Source organism: Scyliorhinus torazame, chromosome 11 (assembly GCF_047496885.1).
Source record: "Scyliorhinus torazame isolate Kashiwa2021f chromosome 11, sScyTor2.1, whole genome shotgun sequence".
Taxonomy (NCBI): domain Eukaryota; kingdom Metazoa; phylum Chordata; class Chondrichthyes; order Carcharhiniformes; family Scyliorhinidae; genus Scyliorhinus; species Scyliorhinus torazame.
The window spans coordinates 32,430,866-32,446,248 of record NC_092717.1 but is presented as its reverse complement, the minus strand read 5'-3'; the positions used below and the strand labels follow the sequence as shown (position 1 = coordinate 32,446,248).

The 15,383-nt window shown below is 45.1% G+C and overlaps 1 protein-coding gene across 1 annotated transcript in view; it reads right to left on the bottom strand.

The window, feature by feature from the left end:
* The window catches only part of dok6 (docking protein 6), a 459,001-nt gene that overhangs the window by 175,481 nt on the left and 268,137 nt on the right, over window positions 1-15,383 (bottom strand). The window contains exon 3 of the mRNA XM_072467128.1: window positions 10,906-11,020. Within this exon, the coding sequence (XP_072323229.1) occupies window positions 10,906-11,020 (115 nt within the window). The remainder of the gene's footprint in view (window positions 1-10,905; window positions 11,021-15,383) is intronic.

The following is a 15,383-nucleotide window of genomic DNA, read 5'->3' as shown; positions in this document are numbered from 1 at the left end:
TGGGACCTTAACAGATATCTTTGCATCATCTTTGACCACAGGTGAGGTTCCAGAGGACTGGAGAATAGCCAATGTTGTCCCTTTGTTTAAGAAGGAAAGCAGGAATAATCCAGGTAATTATAGGCCGGTGAGCCAAACGTCAGTGGTAGGGAAGCTGTTGGAGAAGATACTGAGGGATAGGATTTATTCACATTTGGAAGTGAATGGACTTGTTAGTGATGGGCAACATGGTTGTGTGTGGGAAAGGTCATGTCTTACCAACCAAATAGAGTTTTTTGAGGAGGTGACAAAATTAATTGATTAGGGAAAGGCTGTGGATGTCGTCTACATTGACTTTAGTAAGGCGTTTGACAAGGTCCCTTTGGCAGACTGGTAAAAAATGGTAAAGTCACATGGGATTAGGGGTGTGCTAGCTACATGGATAAAGGACCGACTTTGCAACAGGAAACAGAGAGTAGCAGTGGAAGGGAGCTTTTCAGAATGCAGATCTGTAATTAGTAGTGTTCCACAGGGATCAGTGCTCAGACCACGGTTGTTTGTAATATATATAAATGACCTTGAGGAAAATGTAGATAATCTGATCAGCAAGTTTGCAGGCGACACGAAGGTAGGTGGAGTTGCAGATAGTAAAGGAGGCTGTCTGAGAATACAGAAGAATATAGATAGATTGGAGAGTTGGGCAGAGAAATGGCAGATGGAGTTCAATCTGTAAAAAATGCGACGTGATGCATTTTGGAAGATCAAATTCAGGTGTGTATTAAACAGTAAATGGCAGAACACTTAGGAGCATCGACATGCAGAGGTATCTGGGCATTCAGGTTCATAGTTCCATGAAAGTGGCAATGCAGGTGTGCTATGGGCCAGGGTTTAGAGAACCCCAAAGTGTATCATGGAGTTCACCTGACCCACAACTTTTAATAGATTGTGGTATGGGGAGCACACAGCCCACTCTACAGGTGTGGTACAGCAGAAATCAAAAAGTACTTTTTAAAAGCAAAACAATGTTTATTCTATGAACTCAAGTTAACCTTTTTAAAACATACAGTGAACATCTTAGCAACCATTAGTTCAAATACAACCCCCAAAGAATACAACACCATGTAATCCTTTAAGCTTTCCTTTAAACATCCATAAGACTTACAACACGTTTGAACAGAAGCACATTAGGTTTACATTCACTACTGGGAACATTTATAATTCTGAATTCACCAAATTATCAAGAGATAGTCTTTTCATGGCAGAGAGTTCAACAGTACACCTGCTCTGGCTGGCTTCAGCTCCAACGCTGAAAACAAAACTAAAACACACCCTGCAGTCCGCTCAAAAATGAAAGTAAAAAGCTGACAGACAGCCCAGCTCCACCCACTCTCTGACATCACTGCAGTAGTAAAAACCCATTTCTTAAAGGTACTCTCACTACAGATATTTATATACACACCTATTTATAAACACCCATTTCTTAAAGGTACTCTCACATGACAGGTGGATAAGGCGGTCAAAAAGGCATACGGCATGCTAGCCTTCAGTGGCCCGGGCATTGAGTATCAGAGTTGGCAGGTCATGCTACAGTTGTATAAAACGTTAGTTCGGCTACATTTGGAATATTGCGTGCAATTCTGGTCGTCACTCTATCAGAAGGACGTGGATGCTTTGGAGAGAGTGCAAAGAAGGTTTACCAGGATGTTGCCTGGTCTGGAGGTTGTTAGCTATAAGGAGAGCTTGAATAAACTCGGAAAGTTTTCGTTGGAAAGACGGAGGCTAAGGGGAGACCTGATAGAGGTCTACAAAATTACAAGAGGTGCAGTCAGGGTGAATAGTCAGAAGCTTTTTCCCAGGGTGGAAGACTCAATTACAAGGGGGCACAGGTTCAAGTTGAGAGGGGGAAGGTTTAGGGGAGATCTGCGGGGAAAGTTTTTCATGCAGACGATGGTGGGTGCCTGGAACTCATTGCTAGTGGAGGTGATGGAGCAAGCATGATAGCAACGTTAAGATGTATCCTGATAGACACATGAATGGGCAGGGAAGTGGGGGGATACAGATTGTTTGGGCAACAAGTAGGAGGTCTAAATAAAGAATCTGGATTGGTGCAGGCTTGGTGAGTGAAGGGCCTGTTTAGGCACTGTAATATTCCTTGTTCTTCCGAGGGGAGGGAATTTTGCCTTTTTAAAATCACACATGCAAGCCAGCAAAATACTCCAGGTAAAGTCACCATGGTCCCAGATGACCATCGGCTGCTTTCTCCTTTGAAGGGGGGAGAGCTGACTGTTGGTGATTTAACCTGAGGATCACCACACTTCAGGCGAGGGGTAGGTTGAGAAAGGGGTAGGTTGAGAAGGCGGGGCCTTAACGGAAAACCTCAGCCGGTACGGGAATTGAACCCACGCTGCTGGCCTTGTTCTGCAACACAAACAGCCGTCCAGCCAACTGAGCTAAGATAGGCTTCAAGGCTCAGTTCAGAAGATTGTACAGAGCCAGAGGGATCTGGTGGTTCATGTTGATGGATCTTTGAAGGACATGGCAGGATGTATCGAGATAGTGGTTAGCAGAGCATTGTGTACAAAAGAAAGGAGCTATGCTGAACATTTACAAAGCTCTGGTTAGGCCACAACTAGAATATGGTGTCTAGTTCTATTCGGCACACTTCAGAAAGGAGTTGTCACCCTTGAGAGCGCTCAGGAGATTTCCAGGATTGGTTCCAGGGAGTTAGCTACAAGGTCAGGTTGGAGAAGCTGGGTTTGTTCTCAATGAAGGAAAGGGGATTGAGGGAGGATATGACAAGAGAGGTGTGCATGATTATGACAGGTTTGCACTAGGTATACAAGGAAAAAATTGATCCCATTAGCTCACGGTACAAGAGCTAGAAAGGACGAGAAGGGGGAAGGTTGGAATGCCTAATCACCATCGAAAGTAATAATACGAAAAGAGAAAGACCTAGCAGTGAATGAATCAGTAAGGCATATTAAAGAATGGCTTAACCAGAACTCCAGCAACCTCAGGCGCAATTCTCGATTTCTAAGTGTGGTCTCTGGTGGGAAACGAGCTGTGGTTCCCGCCAGGTGGTTCGGCACAACCCAGTTCAGAATCTACCCAGGCTTCCAAACATTTCCGGTGGTTGGGCTGAACGTTGCCCTGAATGAGGTGTGCGAGATCTGAAGACGCCAGCTGGTCCGGCTCCTCAAGAGGTCTGGGTGCCATTTTGAAATCCCGTTTTGGGCCTCTACTGGAATTCTCCCTACACAGCGGGATTTATGCCGGGAGAATCGCCTCTCCTGTTGCTAATATCAGAAAGTTTGGAATATCATGGTCACCCACACTGCTCAGCTTCGCACTTAAAAGGACAACGACAGGTTGTACAGTTCTGGGCAAGAGACAGGATGAGCAGGAAAATCTTTTTATTCAGCGAGTGGTAATAATCTGGAACTCAAAGCCTACGAGGCCTTGTGGGAGTGGAGATAATGAATGATTTCTAAAGGAACTTGGACAGCGTCGTGCAGGGAAGAAATTTTCAAGGTAAGGGGTACAGAATGGGGGACTAGGACTAACTAGAGGGCCAACAATGGTTTGATGGGCTCAATTGTCCCCTGTGCAGTAATAACTCTACGACCTCAAGATGCAGCACGGTAGCCTTGTGGATAGCACAATTGCTTCACAGCTCCAGGGTCCCAGGTTCGATTCCAGCTTGGGTCACTGTCTGTGCGGAGTCTGCACATCCTCCCCGTGTGTGCGTGGGTTTCCTCCGGGTGCTCCGGTTTCCTCCCACAGTCCAAAGATGTGCAGGTTAGGTGGATTGGCCATGATAAATTGCCCTTAGTGTCCAAAATTGCCCTTAGTGTTGGGTGGGGTTACTGGGTTATGGGGATAGGGTGGCCGTGTTGACCTTGGGTAGGGTGCTCTTTCCAAGAGCCAGTGCAGACTCGATGGGCCGAATGGCCTCCTTCTGCACTGCAAATTCTATGATAATCTATGATAATCTATGCAAACATGTTTCTTCTTTCCAGTCGATAACTAATGGGCTAATGATCGAATCCACATGAAAATTTTTCTCAGCTGATTTTTGCAACAAAAACAAAAAAGTCCCTTGTGAGGTGATGTCAACATGTGGTCTCTTTGGGCCACTAGTGCAGATGTTGATATTTGGTGCTGACGAATGTGTTATGGGCCAGGGTTTAGAGAACCCCAAAGTGTATCATGGAGTTCACCTGACCCACAACTTTTAATAGATTGTGGTATGGGGAGCACACGGCCCACTCTACAGATGTGGTATAGCAGAAATGGAAAAGTACTTTTTAAAGCAAAACAATGTTTATTCTATAAACTCAAGTTAACCTTTTTAAAACATACAGTGAACATCTTAGCAACCATCAATTCAAACATAACCCCCAAAGAATACAACACTAAGTAATCCTTAAGCTGTCCTTTTAACATCCATAAGACTGTAAAAAACCCTTTAAACAGAAGCACATCAGGTTAAAGTCACGACTGAGAGCAGTTATTAGTTTTAAATCACCAAAGGATCGATTTACAGTCTTTAGATTACAGAGAGAGAGACTCATACACCTCCTGGCTGTGACTACAGCTGTCCTGCTCTGAAAACGAAACTAAACCACACCCTGCAGCAAACAGCCTAAAACGAAAGTACAAAGCTGACAGACAGCCCAGCTCCACCCACTCTCTGACATCACTGATAAACACCCATTTCATAAAGGTACATTTCTTAAACACCCATTTCTTAAAGGTACTCTCACATGCCAAATACACGAGTGATTTAATTGAAATAAAAATCAGGAGAGATGAAAAGTAGCAACGGACTTGGTCTTGCTATGACTCATTTTACACTGCCGCACAGAGGCAAGATTTACCCCACCATGTGTGGTTTGTGTCTTTTCTCAGTGTTGTCAATTAGATAATAAAACCTCACTTTTAGAGTGACAGTAACAAAGGCTACTTACTAAAGGTACCTTCTGAAAGCTACAAGATATCTGAGGATGGATTATAGAAAGGGATTCTTGTGTGGTGCAGACGGTTGCATCATCAAAGAGAGCATCCGGAAAGTGATTGATTGCATGCCTGGGAAAGATAAAGCACTGGAAGGAAAAACATTCTTCAGTGATTCCTTCAAATAAATCCAGCTTTCCTTGCCTTAAGATGCATTTTGTTCCCCCTGACAAGCTTCAGCTCTGTATTTATTTTTGCATTAGGACATGGGTTTCCCAAACTGGGTTCCGCAGAACCCCGGGGTTCCAAAGAAGATGTCCAGGGATTCTGTGGTAGATCTGGCTATTGGAAATTTGAAACAAACGGTTTGTCCAGCTTGCCCAATCAAAGATGGTTTTCACTCTGCGATGGCGACTGATAGTCGCACCAGTTAGCCTATCAGCAGTCAACGCACTGAGAAGTTGGGTCTCTGATTGGATGAGCTGGAAATAATGGAAATATGAGTATTTGCCCCAGGCAAAGGTGAGTTCAGAGAGCAAGTGATGATGGAGTGAAGAAGAACAGGGGTGGAGTGAAGGAGAGTGAGCAGCGGAGCGAATGATGGCGAGTGGCAGGGTAATGGAGAGTGAGTAGTGGAGTGAAGGACTGGAGGAGCAAAGAACAACAAGCGACGGAATGAAGAACAGCGAGCAACAGAGCAAAGAACAGCGAGCGACGGAGTGAAGAACAGCGAGCGGTGGAACAAAGACCAATGAACGGTCGAGCGAAGAACGAGCGGTCGAGTGAAGAACGAGTGGAGTAGTAGACTGGAGAACAGTGAGTGGCAGAGTGAAGGAGAGTGAGTGGCAGAGTGAAGAACAGTGAGTAGTGGAGTGAAGTGAAGGAGAGTGAGTGGCAGAGTGAAGGAGAGTGAGTGGCAGAGTGAAGGAGAGAGTGGGTGGCAGAGTGAAGGAAAGTGAGTGGCAGAGTGAAGGAGAGTGAGTGGCGGAGTGAAGGAGAGTGAGTGGCGGAGGGAAGGAGAGTGAGTGGCGGAGGGAAGGAGAGTGAGTGGCGGAGTGAAGAACAGTGAGTGGCGGAGTGAAGGAGAGTGTGTGGCAGAGTGAAGAACAATGAGTGGCGGAGTGAAGGAGAGTGAGTGGCAGAGTGAAGAACAGTGAGTAGTGGAGTGAAGGAGAGTGAGTGGCAGAGTGAAGAATAGTGAGTGGCAGAGTGAAGAACAGTGCGTGGCGGAGTGAAGGAGAGTGAGTGGCAGAGTGAAGAACAGTGAGTAGTGGAGTGAAGGAGAATATGTGGCACAATGTGACATCTGGGAGATGTTAGGAAATTGGATCGAAGATGTACTTAGGGGTCAACAGCCTGAAGATAAAACTGCTGTCACTGAGCCAGAGGTATATGCCCACACCTGGCCTCAACACATTGTCCATTTCATACTCAAACTCATTAATGGCAATAAACAGGATACCCCTGTTCAGCTGGGGTGATTCATTCAAGATCCATCATCCTCCAGGACACTCTGGTCTGACCAGCCATTAGCCCATTGCAGAATCTGGTGGCCTCCTTTGTCCGTAAATTGGAGGTTAGTTGCATATTCATAGCATGGCCCTGTTCTTTTGTATCAACGGAAGTTGGTAATCAAAAGTCCAAATAGCGATGATGAGTTCAAGCCTGGACACGTCTGGACAGAACCATCTTTGAGGGGCTGTGCGAAGCTCAGAGAGATAAAAGGGCTGGGATTCTCCGACCCGACTCCGGGTCGGAGAATTCCTGTCGGGCGCGGGAATCGCGCCCCGCCGCTGGATTCCCCATTCTCCGGCGCCATTTTTCGGGCGCCGGCAGGATCGCTGCCACGCCAGCCGGGGGCCGTTTACAGCGGCCCCCCTGGCGATTCTCCAGGCCCCGATGGACCGAGTGGCCGACGAGTTCGCCGGCGTGGATTATTCACCTCCCACACTGCGGGACCTCGAATGTGAGTGTGCGGGGGCCATCCTGGAGGGGTGGGGCGGAGGGATCCAACCCCAGGGGGGGCCCCCACGGTGGCCTGGCCTGCGATCGGCGTCTACTGATCGGCGGGTGGGCTGGTTCTGTGGGGGCCTACTTTACACCATGCCAGGCCCCTGTAGGGCTCGCCATATTGCCCAGGGGCCAACGCAGAGAAGGGAAACCCAACGCATGCGCGGAAATATGCCGGCCGTTACGCGCATGTGCGGACGCCCGCGGGTTGTTCCCAGGCGGCTGGAGCTGCGGGGACGACTCCGGCGGCAACCTAGCCCACTAGAAAGGTGAGAATTCCTCACTTTCGGGGGCCGTTGATGCCGGAGTCGTTGGCGGCGGTTTTCACGCCGACGTGGGGACATAGCCCCAGCCCCATTTTGAGAGAATCCCACCCAAGAATCCTGTTCGAAACGGAGGGGGGCAGAAAGATTTGGAGAATGATTGTGAGAGGCCATGAAAAAACTGCCACAGAGCCAGGCTTTCGGACAGGGTCGGAAAGAACACCACGACCAGCGGGAATTCTTTGCTGTAATGCAAGTAGAAATGAAGTTGGAGGTGGAAAGCAATACGATTGAGGTGGAAAGGGAAAGATTAGCAAAGGAAGAGAGAGAGAGATTGGCAATGACAGAAGCAAAGGAAAGAAAAAGAGAGAGATTGGCAATGGCAGAAGCAAGGGAAAATGAGAGAGAATTTGAATTTCGGAAAGTGGCACTGCAAGGAGAACAATGACAAAGTGTTGGAGACAAAGGCGGGGGCTGAGGAAGGTCTAGAGGAAGAAGAAATGCTCCCTAGTCAAAAGTTTAGTAGGGTTATGTTTAAATATATGCAAGCCTTGCCAAGATTTGATGAGAAAGATGTGGAAGCGTACTTTATGTTCTTTGAGAAAGTAACTAAACAATTAAATTGGCCAAAGACCATGTGGGTGGTGCTGGTTCAAACAAAGTTGGTAGGTAGAGCTAGTGAAGTGTTGCATCACTATCAGAGAAGGGATCTAGGGATTGTGATGAGGTGAGGAAAGCCATATTAAGTACCTGTGAATTAGTGTCAGAAGCCTACGACTTTTAGAAATTAAGAAGCAGGTCAGACCTATATAGAATTCAAAAGAATTAAACAAGCTCTCCCTGTGTTTGCGTGGGATTCGCCCCCACAACCCAAAGATGTGCAGGCTAGGTGGATTGGCCATGCAAAATTGCCCCTTAATTGGAAAGAATGAATTGGGTACACTAAATTTATATTTAAAAAAAACGAACAAAAAGAAAAGAAAGAAAAAGAATTAAACAAGCTAATTTTGATAGGTGGATAAGAACATTAAAAATATACCAAGCGTAAGAGGCTCTTCGGGAGATAATTACTTTGTAGGAATTTATAAATTCACTTCCTGCAGTAGTGAGAACTCATGTAGGAGAGCAAAGAGTTGAAACGGTTAGACAGGCTGCAGAAATGGATGATGATTTTTAATTGGTTCATAAAGCGAAGTTTGGTGTTCGACATCAATTTCAACCTGCGAAGGACATAAACTGGGGACATGAGATGGTCACGTGGGGTCAATGCAGAGGAGGTGTAGTTGATTATGTTAAGGAGAGCATTCCTCAGAGTAAAAAGGAAACTAATGATAGTGGTAGAGAGATAAGGAAACATAAGTGTTTCCATTGTAATCACGTTGGACATGTGAAGTTGCAGTGTTGGTGGCTTAAGAAAAGTACTGGGAAGACAGACTCGGTAAAACAGGATAAGCCAGTGGGGTTTATTAAAGTGGCAGGATAAACTATTGTCCCAGTGGAAGAGGTGTAACAGAGTGCTCAAACTGTTCAGAGTTTGGTGGATAAGTAAGTACCAGAACCTTTTCAGGATTTTATTTGTGAGGGTGAAATTTACTCACATGAACAAGGTGGAGTAGATAAGAAGATTAAGATCTTACGGGATACAGGGGCAAGTCAATTTTTAATGGTGAGAGATAAGGAGACGTGTGTTTTGGAAGAAACAGTGTCAGAAAAGTCAGTAATATGTGGGATTAGTGGTGAGAGCACTAGTGTGCCATGATGTAAGGTAAGGGTAGAGAATCCGGTGAAAAGTGCTGAATCGGTAGTGGGAAAATAGAAAAAATACCATTTTTAGGGGTACGATTTATCCGAGGTAATGGTGTAGCTGGATCACAGGTCGGAGTACAACCTACTGTGGTTGAAATGCCAATGGAAAGACAAACAGCTGAGATGTTGCAGGAAGTATACCAGAGAGTGTTTCCTGATTGCGTGGTAACCCAATCACAAAGCCACAGGTTGAGACAGGAGGAAGAGAACTTGAGGAGTGTCAATAGGGAGGGTGAGGTTCAGTTGTTAGAAACCATGTTTGATCAGATGATGAGTAAAGAACAAGAGCAGGCGGTCAGCAAACACAAGAGGTGATGGATGAACAAGGCTTGGTGCAAGTCAAGCTGTGCATCACCGAGCGTTTGATGAGCTCCCGTTAATGAATAGTGAAAAAAGAGGGGTTGACCAGGAGAACACTGCAATAGGTGAATCTGGAGGGAACAAGAGCAGGGATGACTGTTTAAGCAGTAGATGAGCTCCAGCAGAGGAAGAGATGAACAATATTATCAGAGAGGAAGAATCTTGGTGTTGGAAATCCATTTCAGGATACCAAAATTGCACACAGACTGCAGTCCTTTGTCTATTTTTCAAAATTCCTGAACCTTATGATGTATTTGCAGTTCCATGTCTTTGTACAATAAACCATCATTTTACCTCACCAAACATATGCATGTGTTGCCCTCTCACCATACTCACCAGCATCTGTGGTCTTGTCAGAAATGAGTATTTCCAAACTATTAAATAGGCATATTGTTTCAACAATCGCACACTCTGTATAATTTAACATTTGTTAAGTGGTTCAGTAGCACTTTAAGAAATCTTAAAGGATGATGATCGCAGCTACAACACACTTTGCTACTATCTTATCATTGCTACTAATAAAATTATACTCTCACAATCACATGTCCAAAAACCAGACAATCCAGCGAGTGTGTCCCCTTTTTCCAACCAGATTTGAAAAAGAACCCTTCTGACCATTTTAGCAAAAAGACAAATGGATCGATGGAATATGTGAGAAACTGATATTAGAAAGGGGCAAAAGGCGAGGTTGTTGAGGAAACAATTAAGATGAATCAACAACTGAGAGAAAAAGGCGACTGGCCCAAGAAAAAAAACAGAACATTTTTCACAGGATTCTTCATGAAATGCATTTTTTTTTAAAAATTGGGGGCAAGGCAGGTAGGCCAGGTATCTCATTGAATATTTAGAATGAAGCTCACCAAAGGCTGCATTTAATGGGAACCCTGATGCTGTCCGTTATCTGTGCAAACAGTGAATCACCACTTCCCTGTTGTTAAATCTGTCTTACAGTTGAGAATGATTATTTACAAAAAGGTACATCGATTAGTTAGTAGAGTGAAATAACTTAATCAGCAAATGTGATACAACATGTGCTCCCATAATTATCACTGTGGCTTCCCTTTCCTTTACACAACACTGTAACAACACATCTCCTCTCCGTTCAAACCCATCACACAAAATAAAAGTCATTACATTTTTAGCCATCACTCCATGCTGGTGCCAATTGTGAGGCAGCTGGTGCCACTAGCAATACTCTGCAAAAGACACAGCCCACACAACAAACTACATTATTAAAATGCATTAATTACACCCCAAAGGCATAATTCACACAGTGTCAGAGATTAAGACTTTACTCTTTAAGGAGAGTAATACAAATTGTTGCTTAATGCAAAACGAGCACCATGGCTGCCAAATCCAAACCCAACTCATCCTTACTATGAATATCTACCTCAGATGATCACACGGGATAAAATATTTTCAGTTTCTTTCAGTCTTTTTATTTAAAAAATTGCATGCTAATATGGACAGGTTTACATTTCCAAACTGGCCTGAACTTCCTCAAACTGTAGATGCACATGTAATTGCTTACCTGACTCACAGGCAAATGTCTTTGATGTTTCATCATGAAAGATAATTGCCACAGCATGTTTCTTTGTCTCGCGGGGCAACCTGCTTATGTTCCTGATACTGTGCAGCTCAGTTACCTGGGAAGCAAGAGTCAGATTCATTATAAATATGGCACAATATTTCATTTGATCTTTCACAAGGAAATATATCATTGTTTTTTTCCCTGTTGTGGTTTTTCCTCGTGTTCATCAAGGTAAGGGGCGTTAGCTGCGGAGATTGGGATATTTTAATTTTGGAGGCATGCAGTAGCAGCATCAAGTGTTCCCAGATCATGTACAGCAAGGTCTGGTGCAGAGTACAACTTTCCTTTTCACCCTATTCTAATGATACACTTTAAGGCCCAAACGTTACAGAATTAAATGGTAGGATTCTGTTTCCCATTCTAGTTATCCTCATTGCCTCTGTGTGAGGTTGATGCTATGATGTACCATACTGTGGACAGTTTGCTGTTGTTAGGACAATGAGCACAAAGAAATGCATTTTCACATTGGATTCTTATAGCCAGCACAGAGAGATGGCTTCCATCACCTCCATGTAGGCCGGAATGAAAAAAAAGGGCCTTCCGTTCCCTCAGGCACATTGTTCTATGGGTCAACACCAAAAAAAATGTTGATAAAAGCATTTCTCACATGGTTCGGCTAAAGAAATAATGCCACATTTGTTATACCGGCATGAAATAATTATACCGTCAGCCTTATAATGGTAGAAGACTCTTGCCTCTGAGCCAGCAGGAGTGGGTTCAAGTCCAGCTCCAGAGACTTGGGAACATCATTCAGGCTGACACTTTAGCACAACTACTGTGAGAGTGCTGCACTGTCGGAAGTCCCATCATTTGGTGAGACGTTAAAGGAGACCCATTCACCTTCTCAGTAGCTGTTAAGAGGTGTCATGGCATAATTCAAAGAAGTGGATGGGTGAACTCTCTGGTGTCCTGGCTAAAAAAAGATTATCCGGTCAAACACTGCTGTTTGTGAAACCTTACTGTACACAAATTGGTTGCCACGTTTCCTACAATACGACAATGACTATGCTTCAAAAGTACCTCATGGGTTGTCAAGTGCTTTGTGACCTCCTGCGCTTGTGAAGGGTTATGTATGAATGCAAGTCTACATTTTTATTTCTTGTATATATTATAAGTAACATATAATCTTATAATCTCAGAATTTCAATCACTTGAGCCTTCGCCCCATTTCTCCTTTTGATTAAAACGCAGGAAGGATCAATGGGAATTACAATCCTCTGAAACCACTTCAACACACTAGCACTTTGAAGAGAATGAATTACTAGGCACAGCTCTTGCCAGCCTGCTCCCTTGTACCTCCGGAAACTTTATCTCATCCAAAGCTCTGATGCCCCTAACTAAACTTGTACCAGGTCCCATTCATTTATCACCCCAATGCTTGCTGCCCTGCATTGCTTTGCAATCTTTGAAAGCATCTGCTGAGGTGTTAAGCTCTACAATTCCCCCCATAAACTACTCTGAATATCCACCTCTTTGTCCTCGAAAACATTTCCTTTTTAAAAAAACTTATAGAGTACCCAATTCTTTCTTTTTCATGAACGGGCAATTTAGCGTGGCCAGTCCGCCTACCCTGCACATCTTTGGGTTGTGGGGGTAAGACCCACGCCGACACAGGGAGAATGTGCAAACTCCACGGGGACAGTGACCCGGGGCCGGGATTGAATCTGGGTCCTCGGCTCCATCAAGCAGCAGTGCTAACCACTGCGTCACCGTGCTGCCGAACATTCCCTCTTTTGACTAACCTTTTGGTCACCTGCCCTAATATCTCCTTCCTTATGGAATGTTTTGATGTGAAAACAAAAGAATGGCCACGAGCCTCGAGATCGGGTTACTCTGGAATGCTGAACAAACTGACCGACAAAAAATGAGAAACGGTCAGTCCGCTCTCGACTGTTCACCACTTTTGGGTCAAGACAATAACAGGGCCTTGGGTAGCAGGTTATGGGTTGTTCGCGTGTTTAGAAAACAGTCTTGATTCCTCCTTCTGACTCTCACTCAGTTATCACTGTCGGGGACTGCAGTAATGCAAAGATATTGATCGAGTACGAGATCAGTATTTACTGTGACCCTCCCCCCCCCCCCCCCCCCCCCCTCACCCACAGTGCACGAATGGTCAGATGATTGCTGGTGAAGTACGAAGGGGCTGCCGAGAATGTGGAGTCGCACCTTAAAGTGAGTCGCTGCCTTCAGGACGGAAGGGCAGGAAATGCTTTCTCGACCAATATGTCGAGGAACCAACGAGAGATCAAGCCATCCTAGACTGGGTATTGTGCAATGAGAGAGGATTAATTAGCAACGTTGTGGTGTGAGGTCCATTAGGGAAGAGTGACCATAATATGGTAGAATTCTTCATAAAGATGGAAGGTGACACAGTTAAATCTGAGACTAGGGTCCTGTAAAGAAAGCTAACTTTGATGGTATGAGATGTGTATTGGCTAGGATAAGGTGGCAAACAATTTTTAAGGGGTTGACGGTGGACAGGCAATGGCAGACATTTAAAGATCACATGGATGAACTTCAACAATTGTACATCCCTGTCTGGCGCAAGGGTAAGACAATGAAGGAGGCTCCACCATGGCTAACAAGGGAGATCAGGGATAGTGTTGAAGCCAAAAAGGATGCATATAAATTGGCCAGAAAAAGCAGAAAGCCTGAGGACTTGGAGAAATTTTAAATTCAGCAGTGGAGCACAAAGGGTTTAATTCGGAAGGGGAAAATAGAATTTCATAGAATTTACAGCGCAGAAGGAGGCCATTCGACCCATTGAGTCTGCACCGGCTCTTGGAAAGAGCACCCTACCCAAGCCCACACTTCCACCCTATCTCCATAACCCAGTAACCGCACCCAACACTAAGGGAAATTTTGGACACCAAGGGCAATTTAGCATAGCCAATCCACCTAACCTGCACATCATTGGACTGTGGGAGGAAACCGGAGCAGCCGGAGGAAACCCACGCACACACGGGGAGAACGTGCAGACTCCGCACAGACAGTGACCCAAGCCGGGAATCGAACCTGGGACCCTGGAGCTGTAAAGCAATTGTGCCAACCACTATGCTACCGTGCTGCCCGGAATTGCGTTTGGTATGGCAGCCAGCATCCTCTTCATGAACGCTACATTGTCCCAGCTTGGAGTGTACACGCTCGCTAAAACCACCGACTTGCTATCCAACGTCCCCATAACTGTAACCACTTTGGTCCGCTACCACATCCCCATCTGAAACTGAACTCTTTTATTAATTAGTATCACCACCGAGCAGGCTCTGCAATCAAAGCCCTAGTGGAACACCTGTCTCACCCAACCCTTATGGACCCAATCTGATCCTTCACCCGCAAAAGCACCACATCGGCACTCAAACTCTTAAAATGAGGGAAAACTCTCACTCGGTTCACTGGGTTCCACGTAACCAATCGAACATGGGGTCCATTACCTCCCCCACCTACGAGAGTAAGTTGCAGAAAACATAAAAACTGACTGCAAAAGCTTCTATAGATGTGTGAAGACAAAAAGACTAATGAAGACAAATGTAGGTCCCTTACAGTTAGAATCAGGTGAATTCGTAATGGGCAACAAAGAGATGGCTGACCAGTTGAACAATACTTCAGACCGGTCTTCATTCAGGAGGACACAAATAACCTTCCGGAAATACCAGGGGACAGAGGGTCTAGCATGAAGGAAGAACAGAAGGAAATCCTTATTAGTCAGGAAATTGTATTGGGAAAATTGATAGGAATAAAAGCCGATAAATCCTCAGGTACTGATGATCTGCATCCCAGAGTACTTAAGGAAGTGGCCCGAGATATAGTGGACGCATCGGTTATCATTTCCCAGCATTCCATAGACTCTGGAAGAGTTCCAATGGATTGGAGGGTAGCTAAAGTAACCCCACTTTTTAAAAATGGGAGAGAGCAAATGGGGAATTATAGACCGGTTAGCCTGGCATTGGTGGTGGGGAAAATGCTGGAGTCAATTATTAAGGATGAAATAATTGAGTATTTGGAAAGTGGGGACAGGATCGATCCAAGTCATCATTGATTCACTAAAGGGAAATCATGCTTGACAAACCTTCTGGAATTTTTTGAGGATGTCACCAGTAGAGTGGACAAGGGTGAACCAGTGTATTGTGTATCTGGAATTTCAAAAGGCTTTTGACAAGGTCCCACACAAGAGATTAGCGAGCAAAAATTAAAGTTCATGATATTGGGGGTAATGTATTGACGTGGATAGAGAACTGGTTGGCAGACAGGAAGCAGAGAGTGGGAATAAATGGGTCCTTTTCAGAGTGGCAGGCAGTGACTAGTGGGGTACCACAGGGTTCAGTGTGGGACCCCAGCTGTTCACAGTATACATTAATGATTTGGATGAAGGAATTGCATGCAATATCTCAAAATCTGCAGATGACACTAAGCTGGGTGGC